We start from the raw sequence: 20769 nt of genomic DNA, 5'->3' as shown, positions 1-20769 counted from the left end.
AACTGAAGAACGAACCACCCAAGTCGGTTAGTAAAGGTAAAACAATGGAAAGGAAAGTCTCTGCGGCTGCATCGAATGGTACGTCCTCAGAATCGGGTAATAGAATGTGTTTATTATGTGATGAGAATCATTTTTTAGACCAATGTAATGTTTTTCTTAAAAAATCGGTCATTGATCGTTATAATTTTGTTAAAAGTAATTCGTTGTGTTTAAAATGCCTAAAAAAGGGGCATATTGTATCAGTTTGTAAACGTAACGTTAAATGTAGTCAGTGTGAAAAACCTCATCATCGATTGTTACATCGCGAACTCGTTCGTGATAATGGTAGTAATACTAGTAGTAATGATAATAACGGTTCTGGTTCGAGCACCCAGTCAGGTACTGGCCAGGGTGGTACTACTTCAAGTGTAGTTAGTAGTGGTATGACTGATTCTGGAAGGGTTGTTTTTTTGGCTACTGCAGTAGTAGACGTTGTAGGGGGCAATAGTACGGAGAAAGCAAGGGTCTTTATTGACCAAGGCTCCGAAATGACGTTAGTATCGAAGGAATTTTGCAAACGTGCAAAATTAGTATTGTGTAAAAATGATGCGCCAATTAGTTTGATAGGTATAACGAATAATTCAATTGATGTTACTCAGTCAGTGAAATGTGTGATCAAGTCTCGTTTTACAGATTTTAGTTTGGCCGTTTCAGCTGATGTTATCAATAAAATTCCGTACAAAGTGAATAGATCAAATGTTTCGAAGGCCGTTGAAGGTTTGAAATATGATTTTGGAGAAACGTGTGAATTGCCGTATGATACAGCGGATATTTTATTAGGTAGCGAGTATGCGGAATTTATATTTCTCGATAAACGTCATTTTATTGAAGGTTTGGTTTTACGTGAGTCGCAATTCGGTTATTTGATCACCGGATCATCGACTAAATGTTCGTTTTTTGGTCAGAAATCGTCTTCGTTTTGTGGTTTAAGTAACCTTGAATTGTCTAATCAATTTCGTAAGTTTGTTGAAGTAGAAGAGATTCCGGATGGTAAGAAAGAGAAAATTGTTGAACATGAGCTAATTGATCATCATTTTGAATCGACTTATTCAATTGATCGAGAGACGAATAGATTTGTAGTTAGGTTACCTTTGAAGGATAGTGTAGGTATTTTAAATGGTTCGTTCGGTAAGGTATGTTCGATGTTGGTTAAATCTGAAAAACGCCGATCTGTGGTTGTTCAAAAGGCTTATGAAGATATTTTTAATGAATATCTTTCGCTTGGTCATATGACCAAAATTTCTAGTATACCAGATCAGCGTGCATATTATATGCCACATCATGTTGTATCAAAAGGTGAAGATTCGCATCATATTGTTTTTAATGCATCGTTCGTGCATAATTCAGGTACATCGCTGAATTCACATTTTTTAGCTGGTCCGAAAGTTCAACCTGATTTAGTGGTAAATTTAATTCGTTTTCGTTGGAATTTGATTGGTTTCATTTGTGATATTTTTCGCATGTATCGAGATATATTAATCCACCCTGAAGATCGCATTTATCAACGTATTGTTTTTCGGTTCAATTTCAACGATGAAATTGATACCTATGAGTTGAATACTTTAGCGAATGGTATAGGTCCGGCATCGTACATTGCGCCAAAGTGTTTAGAAAAGATCGCAACGTTCATTAAAGATTCTGATGAAATTGTTAGTAACATTTTATTGCGCGATCTTTATATGGATAATTTAGCTACTGGTAGGGATACAGTTGCTGATGCTGTGGCGATTAATCATCGAATTTATGAAGTTTTGTTGAAGTATGGGTTTCCTTTACGGAAATATCAGTCCAATTCGCCTGATTTTTTAGCGCAAATTTCAAGTGAATTAATTGATAGGTGAAGGTTCGTAATGGTAAGAAATTTGTTATGTTGTTGGGTTTATTGTGGTATTTGGATGCTGACGAAATAGGTGTCAATATTCGTGAGGAAGTGCTACCTTCTATTGTAACGAAAAGGGTAATGTTATCTGTGATTTCAAAGACTTTTGATATTATGGGTATTTTGATGCCTATTACGGTTCGTGCGAAGATTTTACTTCAAGAATTATGGAAAGAAGGTCGTGATTGGGATGAGGAAATTTCGATTGAGTTGAGAGAAGAATTTGAGGCATATTGCAGGGATTTAGTTGAGGTTCAGTCTTATACCGTTCCAAGGTGTTATTTTTCGAGTAGTTCGTTGACCAGTACCCAGCTCATTGGCTATTGCGATGCGTCAATGAGAGCGGCGTGTGCTGTAGTGTATCTAAGATCAATTGATATTGATGGTAATGTTTGTGTCACGTTTATTTGTTCAAAATCGAGATTAGCACCGATGAAATCTACAGATATTCATCGCATGGAATTGATCGCAACTGTTCTGTTAGCAAAATTAATTGCTAGCATTCGTTTAGAGCTCGGTGTTGAGAAGGTGTATTGTTTTACAGATTCGCAAGTAGCGCTCAGTTGGATCAATATTGATCCTATTAAGCTGAAATTGTTTGTTTCAACCAGAGTAAAGTTAGTCAATTCGTTGGTAAATAAGGAACACTGGTTCCATATTGATGGAAAACTGAACCCTGCTGATTTGGGTACGCGAGGTGTGTCTGCCTCAAAATTCATGTCGTTAGAGTGTTGGAAAAATGGGCCTGAAATTTTGCTTAGCGAGGATGAATTTAGCAGGTATGTTTCGGATGGATTTCAGGTAGTAGGTAAGGTACCGGAGTTGGAAGTTGAGCGAACTGTGTCGTTGCTGACTTATAAAAATCATCATGTTTTAGCGTTGTTGGTTCGAAGATCGTCTCTGTCAATATGTGTTGCAGGTTTAGCCTATGCAATACGGTTTATTCGTATTCTGAAAGATAAGGTTAGAAATAGAATTGTAGGTACGAAGCATGTTGTGATAGAAAAACGACCAATAAAAGAATTGATTGCATTGGTACCGTTGGTTCGAATGGAAGAGAGAGAAGATGCGTTTAATAATATTATTCGAGCTTCTCAGCATGAGAGCTTTCCGAACGAGTGTGATATGTTGTCGAAAGGTATGGCGATAGGTAAAGAGAGTGGTTTGTTATCAATCGATGTGTTTATGGATTCAAATGGTATTTTACGCTCGAGAGGACGTACGGTAAATTCTAGTTTCTCATATGAGACTAAGTTTCCGATTGTTCTTCATGCAAAATCTCGCCTGTTGGAGTTATATCTCGAAATGATACATGATAAGTATTTTCATGCAAATGTTTCATTTATGCTGAATTTAGTTCGATCTAGTTATTGGGTAGTAGGAAATTTACTCTCACAAATCAAGAAGATAATTCGTCGTTGTATTGGTTGTATTCGGATAAAGGCAAAACGTAATGCTCAATTAATGGGTGATTTGCCAAAAGATCGTTTTGTAATTTCACGTCCGTTTACTGTTGTAGGTGTAGATTTGACTGGTCATTTTATGCTTAAATGTACGAATCACAGGTCAGTTAAAAATTACAAGGTTTATCTGGCATTTTTTGTTTGCATGTGTACGCGTGCTGTACACATCGAAGTAGTTGGTGATTTGTCTACGGAAGGTTTTATTAATGCATTCGATAGGTTTTCGGCTCGTAGAGGTTTGCCTAATGTCATGTACAGTGATAACGCTTCGAATTTTGTAGCTACGAAGAAGGTTTTCGATAGTAGTTCATTCGATAGTAACTACAGCAAGATAAAGTGGAACTTTATCGCTCCGTACTCTCCGCATCAAGGTGGTGCGTGGGAGGCGGCGGTGAAGGCGGGAAAAGCGTGTTTAAAGAAGGCAATAGGTGATCAAAGGTTGAATTTACTCGAATTGTTCAATATTGCGACAAAGGTCGAGGCAATATTGAATGCACGGCCGATTTCTTATCGTAAGAGTAATGCATTTGTGGAGCCGTTGACTCCCGGACATTTTTTGATAGGTACAGGTATGTTTGAGCCACCGGTTGACGAAAATGCCGATAATTTGAAGATCAAATCGCGGTACTTTCTCTGGAGAAGGATCGTCGATTCGTTCTGGTCATCTTGGCGACATGATTATTTGAATCAGTTAAGAATTAGGTCTAAGTGGAAGACTGAAGAGAGGAGTTTGAAAGTAGGTGATGTTGTTTTGATTGTGTCGAAGGATGAGAGCGTTTTTGAATGGCCAATGGGCATAGTTGAGCAGGTATACCCGGATGATCGTGGGTTAGTTCGTAATGTGTTAGTTAGGTCAAAAGGAGGTGGGCTCAAGAAATCATCTGTTCAAAATCTCGTATTGTTATTAGAAAACGAGTAATATTTGATGCAATGTATTTATAATTCGATGTATTTTGGTATGTAATCGTAATATATACCGATAATGTTATTTGATACTCAAATGTACTTCGTTTTTGTAATTTTGGAAGTTATATGATGTTATTTTGTTAAGTTTTTTTAGTTTTGTGTTTTTTTTTAAAGTTTTTTTTGTTTTTGGAAAAGGAGATATTTTTGTTTGAACTCCTTTTCGGGGGGAGAATTGTTAACGTATGTTATATGTATCGAATAGGTACCTAGCGAATATTCGTTTGATTATCTGTAACCGGTTCGGTTGTATTCGGTTCACTACGTTTTTCTTTTTTTTCTTATCTTTTTCGTACGTACGAGAGCGTAATTTTCAGTTGTAATATTATTATTGTTATTGACGTTGGAATTATACAGTCCACAATTATGCGTTTATGTGTCGTTTATTTTTCGAGGTCATTTTAGTCGAAGACGAGTAAAATATTTTCATTGTAATGATAAACACTAGGTACTTGTCGGTTGTACTTAGGTGTGATACGAGTACCAGTATACGTATATACCTACACCTACCTAACCTATGCACTACACTGAAAGAAATGATTTTCAAAACGCATTATTCAGTCCCAAAATTGATGCAATGGTTACTGCACAGTACAGTAATTGTCAAGTTACCTAATTTTGATGTAATGATTACATAGTTTAAATCAGAGAATGCATCATACAATGGAATGAGTACATCGCCAGGATGGATTTATTGCATCACTTTTAAAAATTCATGTTGATGTTCTCATTAAATTTCTTTGGGGACTCAGTCCTGCAGACATGGTATTCAAAACATAATTGGGTGGGTAATAATTACATCGTATAGTAAGCAATGATTACATTCCTTAAACATGACTGAGAACCATGTAGTGATTTACTGAATACAGTAAACGATGTACTGAGTACATCGCCATACTGCAATGAAATCATTTTTTTCAAACAGTGAAAAACCTATAAATACTTCGAGGGCCTGAATAAAATATTCTACTCGTGGCCATGTCCTTAAGTGTAGGTAGTTAGGAACGAGAGGTCGCAGGTTCGAATCCCAGTCAGGTAGGAAAATTTTCGTAAGGAAAATAGGTCTAGAAAAATTCGTTGCAGTGAGAATTGTTTGGATGTGCGGAGAAACGTGAAATTGATATCACCTATCCCCACTTTTTAAATATTGTTGAATAAAAACGATGGAATGGTTACTGCACTTCTGTGTAATAGTTACTTCTCTAAATATGTACTGATTAATGCGTTTCATTCCTATACCAAAATTACCGCGTTTTAATGCACTGAATGCATCGTTTCAATGTAACTATTACTGTTTATTTCTTTCAGTGTACATACAACGCATTACGCAATACAGCCGTGTACCTTGCTACACGGCACAGCCGCAGCATAACTCGTAGCTCAAATGCGCGGTTTACTCCAAAAGCTGTCGGTTGATCGACGAGCGAGGAGCGAAGACCGTCGAACGTTGATGTTTTCAATCATTCTCATATAATCTTACTATGTGTACACACACACACACACACACACACACAGACAGACACAATACACATACGAGTAGCGAGTAGTACCTACTCGTACTTATACTCGTATACCTACGAGTACATAACCAGGGGCTGATCTGATTGAAGGATGCGAGGGGCAATGGGCATTGGGCATGTACGAGTATCGTGTAATTTCGCCATCAAAAATTGAAATCTTAACGTGCCGAACTGCCGCGCCGATGAACGCGATGATGTCCAAAATTTTAAAAAGCCATTCGCAATTTATCATACGTAAGGGGAGGGTGCCGAATGCCGTGCGTGGTACTGTGCCACGAGTTACACTAATAGCTAGCTGTACCCAAAAAGAGCCAAAAAATGAGGACCTATCAACCTCCATCTATACGTTTGTTTTGTTTTATTGACGTGTCTTCAAAGTGAGGTCACTTTGAAGACACGTGGCTCAGTGCATACGGCCCACACGGCTGGAGGGAGGGGGTTCAACATTTTTCCAAGTACTTTTCCAACTCGAAGACGGCCGCAATATAAACCTACGTACGTACCTACGATTTTTGTTTCACCGCACTTTAAACGACCAACCTGCTACTGCTACTGCTAGTACGAGTACGTACTACGTACGAGTACTTGTACACAGGTATGTACATACAAAGTACATAGACATACAATATAGGTATTAGGTACATACTCGTATTTTACTCGCAGATCGGAAAAATGCTAAATCAACGAATGTAAAGCTTGAAAAAGGCAACTGCAGCTGCAGAGTAGACCTATAGGCTATGTACGCGGTAGGTTAATGAAATAACGAGCAGAGCACTGCGAATAGGTCCATCTGAAAGCGGATGAAGCGCGATATGCTTAAGCGATAGCGATACTAAAATCATACCACATAATTACTGGGTCCTCGGTGTCCTCAGTTCTGGTAGTGATGTCGATGATGTTCATTTTACGAGTACGTAATGGCACCTACTACCTACTATAGGTACATATATCGCGATCCTATACTTACTATGTACATACTCGTAGTACGTAGAAGATTTCTCATTTGCCTGTTATCACGACCACGACCGTATACGAGTAGGTCTCTAGTGTAGGGTAGGTAGAGGTACCGTCTATTATCATGCATGGTGCACTCTGCACAGGCACGGGCACGATAATTACCCACGTGCAAATGCGCAATGCGCAAATACCATATAGACGTTACGTCACTTTCGCCTGTCTACATAAATAGCTCTTTCTTCGTCGCGTCGCGTCGCGTCGCGTCGGGTATGTTGCGAATTACGCGAATTACGCGAATAATGAGAATATTCCGCATCGGTGTATTGTAAAGCGATAAAAAAATATACGTACTCGTATACCTACTTACGTATGTAGGCTTATAGGGCGACGAAGTGACGGCTGACCGCTGACCGCTGACGCTGACCATGCAGTGCCCGACTGCCCAACACCGACGCAAAAACGCGCTTTCGCGTACCTACCTACGTTGAATTTTTCCGATTTTCACACACGTTTCGCGAAATGCAAAGAATTCTCCGATAGGAACTCGTAATTCGAGCTCGAGCTCGAGTTCGAGTTGAGTAGATAGTTAGGTAGGTAGCAGGTACTACGTTTACGCAAGTGCGGATTGCGGGCCCCGGAAAAAAAGATACGGGTACCATAACGAGTATTATACCTAACTGTAACTATTATACCTACCCTTATTGCGGTCGGATTGCGGATGCGTTTCTGTTACGGAGTATTCGTGCTCGTGCTCGTGCTCGTACCTGTGCCTGTGCCTGTGCCTCTACACTCACACTACTATTTTCACGAGTACCAAATGTCCGCCCCGCCTCGCCTCGCCTCGCCGCAATATATGTAGGTGCGAGTAGGTACGACAACGACATGAAATTCAAAGATGACTTTAGGTACGCGTAGGTATAATTACAGTGGTAGTCCTGTCACGCATGCATCCCATCGCGTCGCATACATTTACGTATTATGGCTATGGCTATGGCACGGTCGATTTCGTGCCTAAGTACCTATAGGTACCTACTAACCTACCTACGGACTGCGGTGCCCCAGACATAGATATGGCTTATGGCGAATTTCAGTGCATGGCAAATAGGTATTCATACAGTAGGTACTAGGTAGGTATGGTATTAGGTACGACTTACGAGTACACGGTCGTATAGGTATACTTACTCGTAGGTACCATAAATTTCCAGCCATTCGGTTACGTCCTATTTGCGAAATACAAATACCTACCTACGGTACTCGATTGTCTTGGCTCTTCGTACCTATACGTAATTCGTACATATTACCGCACTCGCACTCGCACTCGCACTCACTCTCACTCTCACGAATACTAGGTTTTTCTCTATGCGTTAGCTATAGGCCATAGGCCATAGGCTTAGGCAACAGTCCAAGTCCAACTCCGAAGCGGTAGATTATCGGAAATTCAAAAATGCAACTTTCTACTCTTGAAATTCGGACTATGGAAAATACAGTGGCGTAGCCAAGGGGGGAGGGCGAAGGGGGCCATGGCCCCCCCCCTTGCGAGCGAAAATTTGAAATAAAACATGCAAAAATGGACGTTTTTTTGTTGTTTGGACCCATTTTTTCTACAAAATTTCGCTCTCGCTTCGCTCGAGCAGTAATTTTGCCTTCATTTTCATGAAATCACCACACATCGCAATAGGTTTCCAGAAAATTACCCCTCATTTTGATTTTTCGTGCCTAAGAATCTGGTTTTGTCCCTACGTAGGTACGTATCACCAGAAGCCTGTCAGCCTGTCCCTCAGTCGCTAGCATTTTTAGAATATAGGTATCGCGGTTAGTGACCACAGCTAAGCAGTTAAGTTAGGTCTTCTTTTAGGGTTGGTAGCGGTGGTGGCGGTGGCGGTGGCGGTGGCGATGGCGATGGCGACGATGGTGTGGGTAAGGCGGCCAACACTGCCAACAGTCAACGCTAGCACTACTCGTACAGTGTGCTACAGTGCTACAGTGCTCTGGTCAGTCGTATTTGAATGTACGCGCGTACGTAGTTGCAGTGTTTTTCTTGTCGGCACCATATCAATGTACCTGTAGTCGTATCTACCATCATCACATCTGCGAATAAGACGCGGCGCGGCGACTGCGAGTGGCGATTTTGGAATTTTACGAGTATTCGTAATCATATCGAATCGAGTGAGTTTGCGAATTTCATCTACATACAAATAATATGTATCATCATTTTTTGTTTATTCAGTGCCCCGCGTACTAATGCCGATTGCCGGTAGGTCTACGTACATCTACATACGAGTATACCTATGCACATTCGGCGAGAGGTGTCTGTCGTCCGGATAAATGAGGAGCTTGGAATCAAAACTCACTTTTGCCATCGGACAAAGTTTCGAGAAAATCGACAATAACTGATTTCGCCTAGTGCGTTGATGAAAAAAACGTCGCAAAGAGTGTCGAGCTCTTGAGTAAGACTACTAAACAGGATTCCATGAGAAAATTTTTTTTTTCAAGTTGCTATATCGTTGCAGTATGGCTTTCAAGTTTGGCAAAAGTGAGTTTTGATTCCAAGGTGGGGTAATTTTACATTCTTTTGCAAATATATCGAAAAATAAGCCTCCTAGAAGAAAACTAACGACATCATGTCGATTGGAAATTTCATTCTCTACAATTTTCCTCGATTTAATTTTTCTGTAGAATGCTTCGTTCCGTCTACAGACAGCTTTAAAAGTTTTGAGCGCTGAATTTTTCCAAAAATTATACTTTCTTTTGCAAATATATAGAAAACTAAGCACCCTAGAAAAAAACTAACGACATTAAGTCGATTGGAAATTTAATTCTCTACAATTTTCCTCGACTCCATTTTTCTGTAGAGTATTTTGTTCCGCCTCCAGAGAGCTTTGAAAGTTTTGAGCACTCAATACATCCAATTTTTTACCTCCTCAGTTGCATAACTTCCAAATTCAAAACTACCATTTTCGCTATTTTCACTATCAGAAAATGCTTCCGAAGTTGCAATTGAATCATTTTGGCTTTGTAGACTGCCATGCGACCTTGAAAATACAGTTTTTTTTATAGCTTGGAGTCAAAACTCACTTTTGCCAGTGGCAAAAGTGAGTTTTGACTCCAAGGGCACTTTTTAACACGAAATTGTGAAGAACTGGGGCCGAATTCGGAAAAATGGATTCTGTAGGGTGATGGAGAAATTGAAGAAGTATCCGAATCCGCAAAAAAACGCATATCGATTTTTGGTGTCAAAAGTGAGTTTTGATTCCAAGCTCCTCAAATACTATGTTTTCTTTTCGTTTCTTTTCTCGTCTTTTCTTTTCTGTTCGGTTTTTACTTTCAAGTACCAGTAGGTACCGTACCCCTAGTCCCCTACCCATCTATCGAGAACTTGGCCTACGTACGAGCGGGCTCATGTTTGTGATACCTACTTGATTCTCGAAGGCGAATCGTCCGCGCCCGCGCCATAACGTCAATTTGAGGCCGGTCAGCACGCTCGTCATCATATCCCAAGAAAATGAAAAAATACATAGGTACCTACCATATACTCGTAGGTAGTAGGGCAATAGGGCTACCTAGATAGGTATACGAGTAAATAACGAAATGTTGAAATTTCAACTCGGCCGATTTTTTTGACTTGATTAGAAATACAAATATGGTACCGTATATGTAGGTACATTATACCTAAGTACACGGTAGGGACTAGGAGGTAGCTACGGCTACGACTACGACTGCCTTCATTGTGGCCGGGTACCATATATGTAGTAGAGTCCTCTACGGGTATTGGGTATTGGGTAGTTGGGTACCTAATACCCATTACCCATTAGGTACCCATACCTATATACTCGTACATATCTACAGGGTGCGCAGAAATATCGCGAACCTCTAGATACTATTTCGGGTGGTCACAGTCTTTGATTATATAGGTATACTCGTATAATCAAAGGTCACAGTGAATGATACGAGTAATACTGATCGCGATATAGATGGCTACATTGGCTATACGTATACACACTACACAGCTACGCATACGCATACAGTGGTACAGTGGTACAGTGTGCGCTGTGTACAGTATAAGAGAGTAGTACCTCTACCTATTGTGTTGTTTCCCTACGTACCTATGTAGTATGTACATTACATATACCTATTAACCTACCTAAACCTACGTTATGTTTGCCGAATTTCAGACCATACCTATCACCTATGGCGCTAGCGGCGATGGCAGACGCTGGTGCGAACGAAGGCCAGCTGCAGCAAAACGCAACTGCAACTGCAACTGCAACTGCGAAAGCGACGATTACGACTACGACGCCGACTCCGACTCCGACGACGCCGATTGATTTAGAACCACCAGCGCCGGAATGCGCCAAATTGGATACGAGTAAATGGTTTTCGCTATTCGCGCAAACGCTTTACCTAATTTTGATTTTCATCCCGGTAGCCTTGTACAGCATCGTAGAAAGCTTTTTCGTCAAACCCAAGTCGTTGAAAGGAAACGTCGTGCTGGTAGGTTACGGTTTAGGCTCGGTCACCGCTCACCCCTACGGACGTTTCACGTTTCACGTTTCACGTTTCACGTTTCAGATTACAGGTTCTGCGCGCGGTTTGGGACAAGGTTTCGCGTGGAAATTCGCCCAACTCGGCTGCAAGCTGGCTTGCGTGGACATGAACGAGACGGCCAATCAGCAGACGGTGCTGGCCATCAACAAAAAGTACGGCGCCGGCACGGCCGTCGCTTACACTTGCAACGTGGCCTTATCGGACGAAATTACGCTGCTTCGGCAGCGCGTGTACCGAGATTTCGGCCACCAGGTACATTTGCTTGTACTGAATGCCGGCTTGGTCGCCAGTACGCCCAGCATCACCGATTTCGACGACATCTACCTTCACGGAGTCGTCACCGTCAATTTGAGCAGCAATTTTTTCGTAAGTCTTCCATTCCATTCGCATTCCATTCTGTGTCGTACCGTCGCGTCGCGTCGCGTCGCGTCGTTGTACGTCTACGTAACACCTAGGTACTTCTACCTCTTTACCTACCTAATCTACATACCAGATAAATTACTCGTACCTATTGGTACCGATGTGGTTACGCACTTTGGAAAACTGAAACACAACGTGACAACTCACAGCCTCACATCTCGACTGTGATTACTGAGTAGCTACTCGTACCTATGTATTTACGTTTACCTGTAGTTCTAGATACAGTAGACTCCCGATTATCCGACCTAATCGGGGGGTGGGGGGTGGGGGGTGGGGGGGGGTGTGGGTGGTACGGTGGGTCGGATACCAAAAAAGTTGGATAATCCAAAATGGATGTTTTCATTCAGAAAATCAAGTTTTGGCTCAAAACATGAACAAAGAATCGAAAAAATACCGAATAAACAAAAATAATATACTTTTGCGCGTAAAAGACAATGAAAAATACCGACTCAAATTATAATTTTTTGAGATAAGTCGGATCGATTTCAAGGAAAATACGTAACACCGTTAGAATACAAAATGCCGCATACTGCATTATTATTTACACTCCATAATCAATCAAAAATTAGGGTTTTTTCTAGCTATCTACTCGTATTCTATATGTACAATTGTATATTGTACATATATTGTATACTTTTAATGGCGCAAAACTTGGTTGCAGATGATACGAGCATTCTTGCCGGACATGATGGAGCGAAACCAAGGTCACATCGTGGCTGTGTCTTCATTGGCCGGACTTGTGGGTATCGCAAGAGGTTCTATGTACGTTGCTACCAAACACGCAGTCATGGGTGAGTCTGCCGAGTTCATTCGTAATGGCTAATGGCTAATGGGTAATGGGTAATGGGTAATGGGTAATGGCACCTGTGTCCCGTATGACTATGACCTGTAAGGCGTAAAGCGTTAGGCGTACTCGAAACTACGCTACTTGTAATCGTCGAGTACTTATAGGTACGAGTACGAGTACGAGTACGAGTACATACATAGGTTCAAGGTACCGTACCCTACCCAGTATCCGTCTACCTCCGGCTCTACCCTTCCTATCTGCATGTATCGTATTTTAGGCTGTACATCGATACGCCTGTACCGGTTGCTTGCTAAGTATACGTAAATAGCTAACTGCTAAATACAAGTACCTACAAATAGATCGAGATTACACGTACCAAAGCGAACAAAGGCATTCACGTAAACCTCGTGGTGAACTAGCGATAGGTGGTGGCGGTGGCGGTGGCGGTGGCGGTGCCGGTGCCTGCCAAATTTTCTGCGGTTTTTTGAAATCCCGCGATAACGACCGAAATATTGGCATAGCCGCCGCCCGCCGCTGCCGTTGCCGCTGCCGCGCCGCGACTGCGTCACAAAATGTGTAGCCAATTTCAGAAATGATAGGTAGGTGGGTAGGTCTAGCGCTTGACTTGGGATTGCGGAAGCCGGGGGAAAAAAGTACGTCTACGTCAAATTTTCACGTTTTGGCTCACAAATTTCCAACTGCTCGGTACAACCCTGAAAATTATTCCAACAAATTTACACATTTTTAGTGTTTGTATGGCTAAAGATCTGGTTTTGCTGCTTCCTAGTCTTCATCAAAATCCGGTTTTTGTTGTTTTATGCTATCTACTTAGGTATCTCCACCTGTACTCGTACCTACGTCAGTAATCTCATCATGATGTAGATGTAGATGTAGATATGGTACGTACGTCATATACTCGTACTCGTACTGGCATAGGTAGCTGGTATACCTCATTACCATACCTAATACCCATGTAGAGATACCTATCAACTTACCAATTCAAACTAAACAAAAATGCATAGTCAAAAACGCGTCTAGCCTAGCACCTAGCAATGTACGTAGACGTACCTATGTATATTAAGTACGTACGTATACTAGTATTGTTAGTGTACCACTATTTACTGCATTACTACGAGTACATATACTACATTTATAGTGCATATACAACAGCATTACCTGCCTAGGTGGCTACGTATTAAGTAGGTATTTCATTTGATTTTTTTCGTTCGGCGTAGCGTGGCGTAGCCGTATACGTAGGAATAAAATTAAACGGCAATAACTAACTACTCGCGAGTTGTAAGAATAAAAATGATGAAACATTTTACACGCTCACTGCGCCACGCCACGCCACACCGTGGAATGTGATGTGATTTTATAGATAGGTATACGAGTACCTATTTATTGTTTGTTTGTTTACTTTTTCTTCCTCCGTCAAAATACGGAGCTACTTAACCCAAGGATAACTCGATTACGGTATATTTTTTTATTATAAATTTTAAAGAAGAATACGGAATTGGTAAGCTATAAGTAGGTACCTAGCAAGTAGCAAATACTGGTATCAGGTGCCAACTGGTATAGTTTATGCGTTGAAACGCGTGGCTAGTTTGCATATTTAAATTATTTAAATACCTACCTACCTACCTACCTATCTATCAAAATGCTCTAATTTTGTATCGAAATTGAATTTCATAAAAGTACCTAATGACTGGAAATATAGATAGGTAGGTAGGTAGGTATCACGCAACATCCCACAAACACAACTCGAGGCATAATAGAAATCTGAAATTGAATTAGTGTTTCGCAACGACTCGAACTCGATGAACGATGAAAATCGACTATCGCGATGACGTATCTAATGAAAAATTTTCGCATTCCAACTTACTTACCTATACGAGTACGAGTATGGTAACGTTGAAATTTTCTTCCTGTTGCCTCGGATTTGGTCTCGGCTCATTTTTCTCGTCTCCCGTCTCTTCTATTTTTTAAAGGCCATTTTCAGTACAAAAATCAATTTTTCTCGAAATCTAAATGGACTAAACGCCAACACGTTAACGTTTTTGAAAATTGTCTTCTCGCCTGGTTTTTTCCGTGCGGCGTCACGGCGTCACGGCGTGTGGCGTGTGGCGTGTGGTCTTCGTTTAGGTATTTCCAATAGGTAAAATTTAGAGAACATTAAGCGGTTATTTCGAATACCGATACGTAGCGCAGCGCAGGTATCTATTAAAAAAATTAAAAAATTAGTCATTACGTGTTTTCGAACGTACGTAGCTGGAAAAAACAATGATCCTAAGCTTCGTTACCGTCGCGTCGTCGTTTGTGGCTAATTGATACCTACTCGACTCGACTCGACTCGTATTTGATGAGTACCTTAGGCTACCTACTCCTACTCCTACGTGTAAGGAATTTAACACCGGCTACCAGTACCTAGTGGGTATTTTTTATTCCTTCTTCAAAAATTAACCGCAAACGTACTCGCGGTGAAATAGGCGAGAAAGGAATACGATAAAATGGGAAGGCCGGCCGGGGGTCGATATTCTAACACACTATAGGCAAAATTGTAAAACAAAAAAAAAACAAAAAAAAATTACACTCTACTTCTTTCGCTACAAACACGGCTCACTGTCACTAGATACGTATACGTACGTATCAGCGCACCGGCGCACGTGTAAAACAGTCTGTTACAAATATCTAGATAGGTAGGTAGCTAGGTACCTACTTACTCTCTAAATTTGAAACAGTGAAATTTCACCGCTTAGCAGTCACGACATTTTGCCTTTTTAAAAGCGGTAGTTTTTTACTGCAAAACAGTGAAAAATCTACCGAATTGGTCTGTCAAAATGATATTTTACTGACCAAGTCAGTAATTTTTTTACTGTTTTGCAGTAAAAAAATACCGCTTTTAAAAAGGCAAAATGGCGCGACTGCTAAGCGGTGAAATTTCACTGTTTCAAATTTAGAGAGTAATTTCGCACCTGCTTACTTAGATGCGTCCACAATAATATGTACTTATTGCTTAAAAACAAGCGTGAATTTTTTCCGGCCGCGGCAGATATCTCGTGCCAAACTGCGAATAACCAATAGAGATAGACGACGAGTACCTACCTACCTACCTCATGTGCCTTGTGCCTAGTGCCTGTCCCAGTGTCCCATACTCGTACGTACGGTACGGTATGGTATAGGATAGGTATTAGGGTAGTCCTTATTTTTCAAGTTGGGATGGTATTTTTGTCATTTTTAAAAAATTCGGGCTACGGTCGGCCCCGCAATTTTCAAAAATTTGAAAGAAACCTAATTCAAAGAAAAATGTTCGTAGTTTCAAAATTTCGAGTTCCATCATCTCTAAAAGGTCCCTTTTGAGTAAAATAGACTCTCACGACGGTTTTAGCCCCCTCCCATGAAAATCAAGCTGGACCCCCCCCCCCGAGAATAGGTGAAATTTGTATTTTAGGTACCTGTGTGGAAAATCCTAAAATACTCGTACGCTGTTTTTGGTCATTACCTACCGATACGTTGATACGAATTTGTTCACTCGCATACTACGTAGCAATGCATTGAAACAACACACGAGTCGCCTCTTTGCCTTAATGATTCAACATATCAATGGTCTTTTTGATAACAGTAGTTTGATATTGAATCATTAAAAGGAAGAGGGGACTCGTGTGTTGTTTCAATGCATTGCTACGTATAGTATGCGAGTGAACAAATTCGTATCAACGTATCGGTAATGACCAAAAACAGCGTACGAGTATTTTAGGATTTCCCACACAGGTACCTAATATACAAATTTCAGCTATTCTGGGGGGAGGGGGGGGTCAGCTTGGTTTTCATGAGAGGGGGCTAAAATCGTCGTGAGAGTCTATTTTACTCAAAAGGGACCTTTTGGAGATGATGGAACTCGAAATTTTGAAACTATACGAACATTTTTCTTTGAATTAGGTTGTTTTTTTTCAAATTTTTGAAAATTGCGGGGCCCACCGCGCCGCAGCCCGAATTTTTCAAAAATGACAAAAATAAAAAGAAGGGAATTATTTTTACATCAAAGGACACCACTTTAGGGGGTGGGAGCGGAAAAAATCGCACATTTTTTTTGCCATGTAGGACCCTTCTCTAATAGATACAAGTTTGGTATCTTGAATGTTCGAGTACCTATCTAATAGGAGTAGGTAATATGTACCTATGTGTAAGCTGTTGTTTCCTCTTACCTATCGTTAGTAGGTAGGTAGGTAGGCAGGCAGGTATTGAGAATTATTGCAACTCGCTTAGTTACGACGAGTAAAACTACCTCGCGTCGTCGTACCTTGTTTACGAGTACCTGTACCTACCTACCTATACCTATGAAAAAATCACGCGATAAACGGCGCGGCGTGGCGAGCAAAAATAAATCGTACCTACGCGTATTTTTGCTGACAAAATAACTGCGCTGCGGGGCCTAATAAATATGTACTCGTATCTACGCGTATAGCTGTATACTGTATACTTAGATACCTACCTACATATTACACATACTCGTATATGTAGTTAGTTACCTACTATGTAGTTACACTCGCCAATACTCGTACCTACCTACCTACTTATTGTGCACGTCTGCAATTATACCTATACGAGTACGAGTACTTATGTACTTGGACTTTTTACACGTGTGTCAATTACGCGTACCTAAGTACCCACTACCCACCCACGTACACGTACACGTACGTACGTATATTTCGTATTTCAATTTTCAATACGGATGAGTAAGCGCAGTATATCTAATTAGCTACTGGGCCGCGGCGCGGCGCGACCGTAGCTCGTAGACCGTTCTTACGTTTACATGACATAGGCCCACTCGCATTCGGACAATTTGGCGCTTAGGTACGAGTATGTACACGTAGTAGGTACCATTGTACAGCTGTGGAGCTGTAATCTGTGGTTTAAGCGCTTAAACTTACTTACGAGTAGGTATACGAGTATTTGAAAAGTTGATATTGACAAAGCTCAGTATGCATATTGCATGCAATGCACATGTGCAAACGCATCCAGCATAGGTACCTAAACCTATACTTTGTGAACTAAAATGCACCTGCATACTCGTATCATAGGTATGTCTAACCTACGAGTACATAGACATATATGTACATACGTGCATATCCCTCAGGTAGGTTACTTTTCGTACTCAGCCCCAGCCCCAGCCCCAGCCCCAGCCCCAGCGTCAGCGACAGCGACAGCCCAGAGCCACCGACTTCGAGTCGCTGTAGCCGTAGCCGCATACTTATAGTTATACTTAGGTGCTTCGGTAGGTAGAGGTAGCAGGTACGTAACTACGTATCCGGAAAATGATGGTGTTTTCTTTATGCGCAGGATTGATGGAAAGCTTGCATTACGAATTAGAAGAAATACCGAATAACCGAGTCAAGACCAGCGTGATTTGCCCATACTTCATCAATACCAGCGCGTTTTATAACAAAATGTGGCATATAAGGTAAGATATTTGGTACCTACACTACACTTGACGGCGCGGCGCGGCGCGGCGTGCGCTCGAAAAAATACGCGACTATACCGCAAATACAAACTGATGACTGTAGGGGTACTCGTTTAGCATAAGTGGCTGACTGCTACCGCTCCTAACTACCCATTCTTCTTGAATGAAAAAAAAAAAAAAAAATCGACCAAAAGATATTTTTCGACAATAATTCGAGGTCGTCGAGTGTGGATCTGTTGGTCGCTTCTTTCCTCAAATAGGCGAGCCTACCTAACTTTGTTTTCGGAGAAAAAATTCACACGTCCCGTGTGGCCGTGTCCGTTGGTCTGAAAACACCAGCAACCGGCCGCGGCATATTTCCTATTCCTGGAAATCGGCTCGCTGAAGCGGAAATGCGACTCTGCAAATAAATTCGCCCTCTCCCACTTCGCCCCTCCCCCACCCCACAAGCTGACACTTCGACACGATTCACGAGTCGCGACCACACGCGAATAAGGTTCTTTCTTTTCGGAACGAAAAAAATGCCCCGCCCGTCGCATTTACGGCAAACTGGTTATGCAATTTTATTAACACCGAGCATCCGTTGCGTTGCGTTGCGTTGCGTTGCGTTGGTAGGTTCAACGTTGGTACTCGACACTCGTACGTGCTGTATAATTTGCCGGTCACTCCTTCGTCCACTACTAAAATACGAGTACTCGTACCTAAGGCTAGGTACATATGTACTCGTAAGTCGTATGTATGTACCTACTTGTACCTGACTATTATAACGAGCCGCGCCGCGCCGAGACTCGGTTATATTTTGACGCGAGTTTCGTCATTCGCGAGCGCGTGCTCAACGATCTCGAATCAGTCGCGCATTCCGACCAGATTGGAAGCCGATGCCGAAGCTCCTTCTGATACGTACGTCTACGTAGGTAGCTGTGTAGTGTGCACGCTGCACGAGTATGATGTAACGTCTCAGAATTGATCTTCGATTCTGCGTATATATTTTTTTTTTTGACAACTAAAATGGAATGTTTGCAACTCATCCCAGTCAGCGGGTTTGGTTCAACTCAAAAATCAGAAATTGAGTTCTCCATCCCAGCCCCAGCCCCAGCCCCAGCCCCAGCCCCAGCCCCAGCCCTAGCGAGCGGGTTTTTCAAATTTCTTCGCTCGTATACCTACCTCATTTTCAGGCTTCGTCGGATGAAAAATGACTATTGACTATTGACTAATGAGATGCTCGTATTTTGGATTTTGTGCAGGTTACCAGAACTGAGCATTGATGAGGTGGTGAATGATGCGGTAGCCGGAATCCGCAGGAATGTGAGAATAATAACCAGCCCAGCTGGCATGTACTACGCCATAAACTTTATCAAGTAAGTTTGTCGCTGAGTAGGTAATTACGAGTAGATAGTCAAATAGTCAGTATTGACTATTTTACTCGTATGTAGGTGTAGGTATTTATTGTGTAAGAAGTTACTACTTAACTTACTCACCATTCAGCAAGCAAGTAAGCAGGAGAGATGCCTGTTCGCGAGTAGGCCTATACTTTTTCACTAACGTTAGGTAGGTACTTAGGTAGGTAATCGAAATAGGCGGGGTACCAGGTATGCAATGCCAATGCGGATGCCGTGTCAACATCATTTAGGCGTTAGACTACTTATACGTACACAATAGGTACACATACTCGTATGTACGTACGAGTATGTACACTGTACAGGGTATGAGGGTGGACACTGGACAGAAATATCGTCAACCCCGCCGGAGAAAGTTTTTCATTAGAAATATACGCGTAGGTTGGCAACGTGAACGCCGCGCCGAATGGTTAAATAGATGCATATGCGGTATATGGTTGGTGGAAAGTTATCATCCCACTCACAGTCCAACAACCAATCATTACTCGTATATCATTCACTGTGATCAACCGAAATATGTACTTATTTAGCAGAAAACTTTTTTAGGGGTTCACGATATTTCTGTTCACCCTGTACCAGTGTACCTCTACCTACCTACCGACTGACCGACCAGCCTGCATACTGCATACCTTTACCTACCTACTCGTACAAGTATTTTGTAGCCTGTTTCGCTACTCGCTAGTACCTAATAGAAAACAAACAGTGATGACGATTGTTGTGTTTTGTTTGTTCATTTCAGAATGCTTCCGGATCGCTTTACTCGGACGTTGCGACAGATTTATTACGCCAAACTTAACGCGCCGTCGGTCGAGTTTCAAAAAAATATGTTACCTTATAAACTTTTAATCGAATCGTTCAAAAAATTCAAATTCGATTTCGACGAATTGCACACAGTATGAACGCTGCATTTAGCGGATTGCTGGCGAAAAGTATACGGTTGTGATGGTGGCGTGACGTGGCGTGGCGCGACGCTCGCGCTTGTCCATCGTTTTCTCTTACAATACCTACTTACTCGTATGTACCTCTTACCCATATACGTAGTATGTATAAGCATGTACTACTACATTGTAAATGCTACTATTCGCGAAAAGAAAAACATTCTGCAAACATTATCTATATCTACCTGTACCTGTTGATGAAAAGTAAGCGTAAACGAAACCAAAACGTAGATTACTCGTAAATTATACTGTAATACGTAGGTGTACTTTCACATAGCCTAATAAAATTATACAAATACATAGGTAAATAATAGCCAATAGGCAGAGGTACGTAGTTAGGTACCTAGCTACCTAGTACCTAGTTACCTACTACATACCTAGCCAACTGATTTCGACTCGCATT

At 41.5% G+C, this 20769-nt stretch overlaps 1 protein-coding gene across 1 annotated transcript; it reads left to right on the top strand.

The window, feature by feature from the left end:
* The first annotated feature begins 8754 nt into the window (after positions 1 to 8754).
* LOC135838830 (short-chain dehydrogenase/reductase family 16C member 6-like) lies at positions 8755 to 20755 on the top strand. The gene is made up of 7 exons (XM_065354616.1): positions 8755 to 8987; positions 10994 to 11312; positions 11391 to 11732; positions 12448 to 12577; positions 17911 to 18031; positions 19276 to 19389; positions 20168 to 20755. Exons 2-7 carry the CDS (start codon positions 11010 to 11012, stop codon positions 20325 to 20327), a joined length of 1170 nt encoding a protein of 389 aa, XP_065210688.1. The 5' UTR covers positions 8755 to 8987; positions 10994 to 11009; the 3' UTR covers positions 20328 to 20755.
* Positions 20756 to 20769: the final 14 nt, after the last annotated feature.

This window comes from Planococcus citri, chromosome 3 (assembly GCF_950023065.1).
Source record: "Planococcus citri chromosome 3, ihPlaCitr1.1, whole genome shotgun sequence".
Lineage (NCBI taxonomy): Eukaryota > Metazoa > Arthropoda > Insecta > Hemiptera > Pseudococcidae > Planococcus > Planococcus citri.
This window is presented reverse-complemented; position numbering and strand designations above follow the sequence as displayed.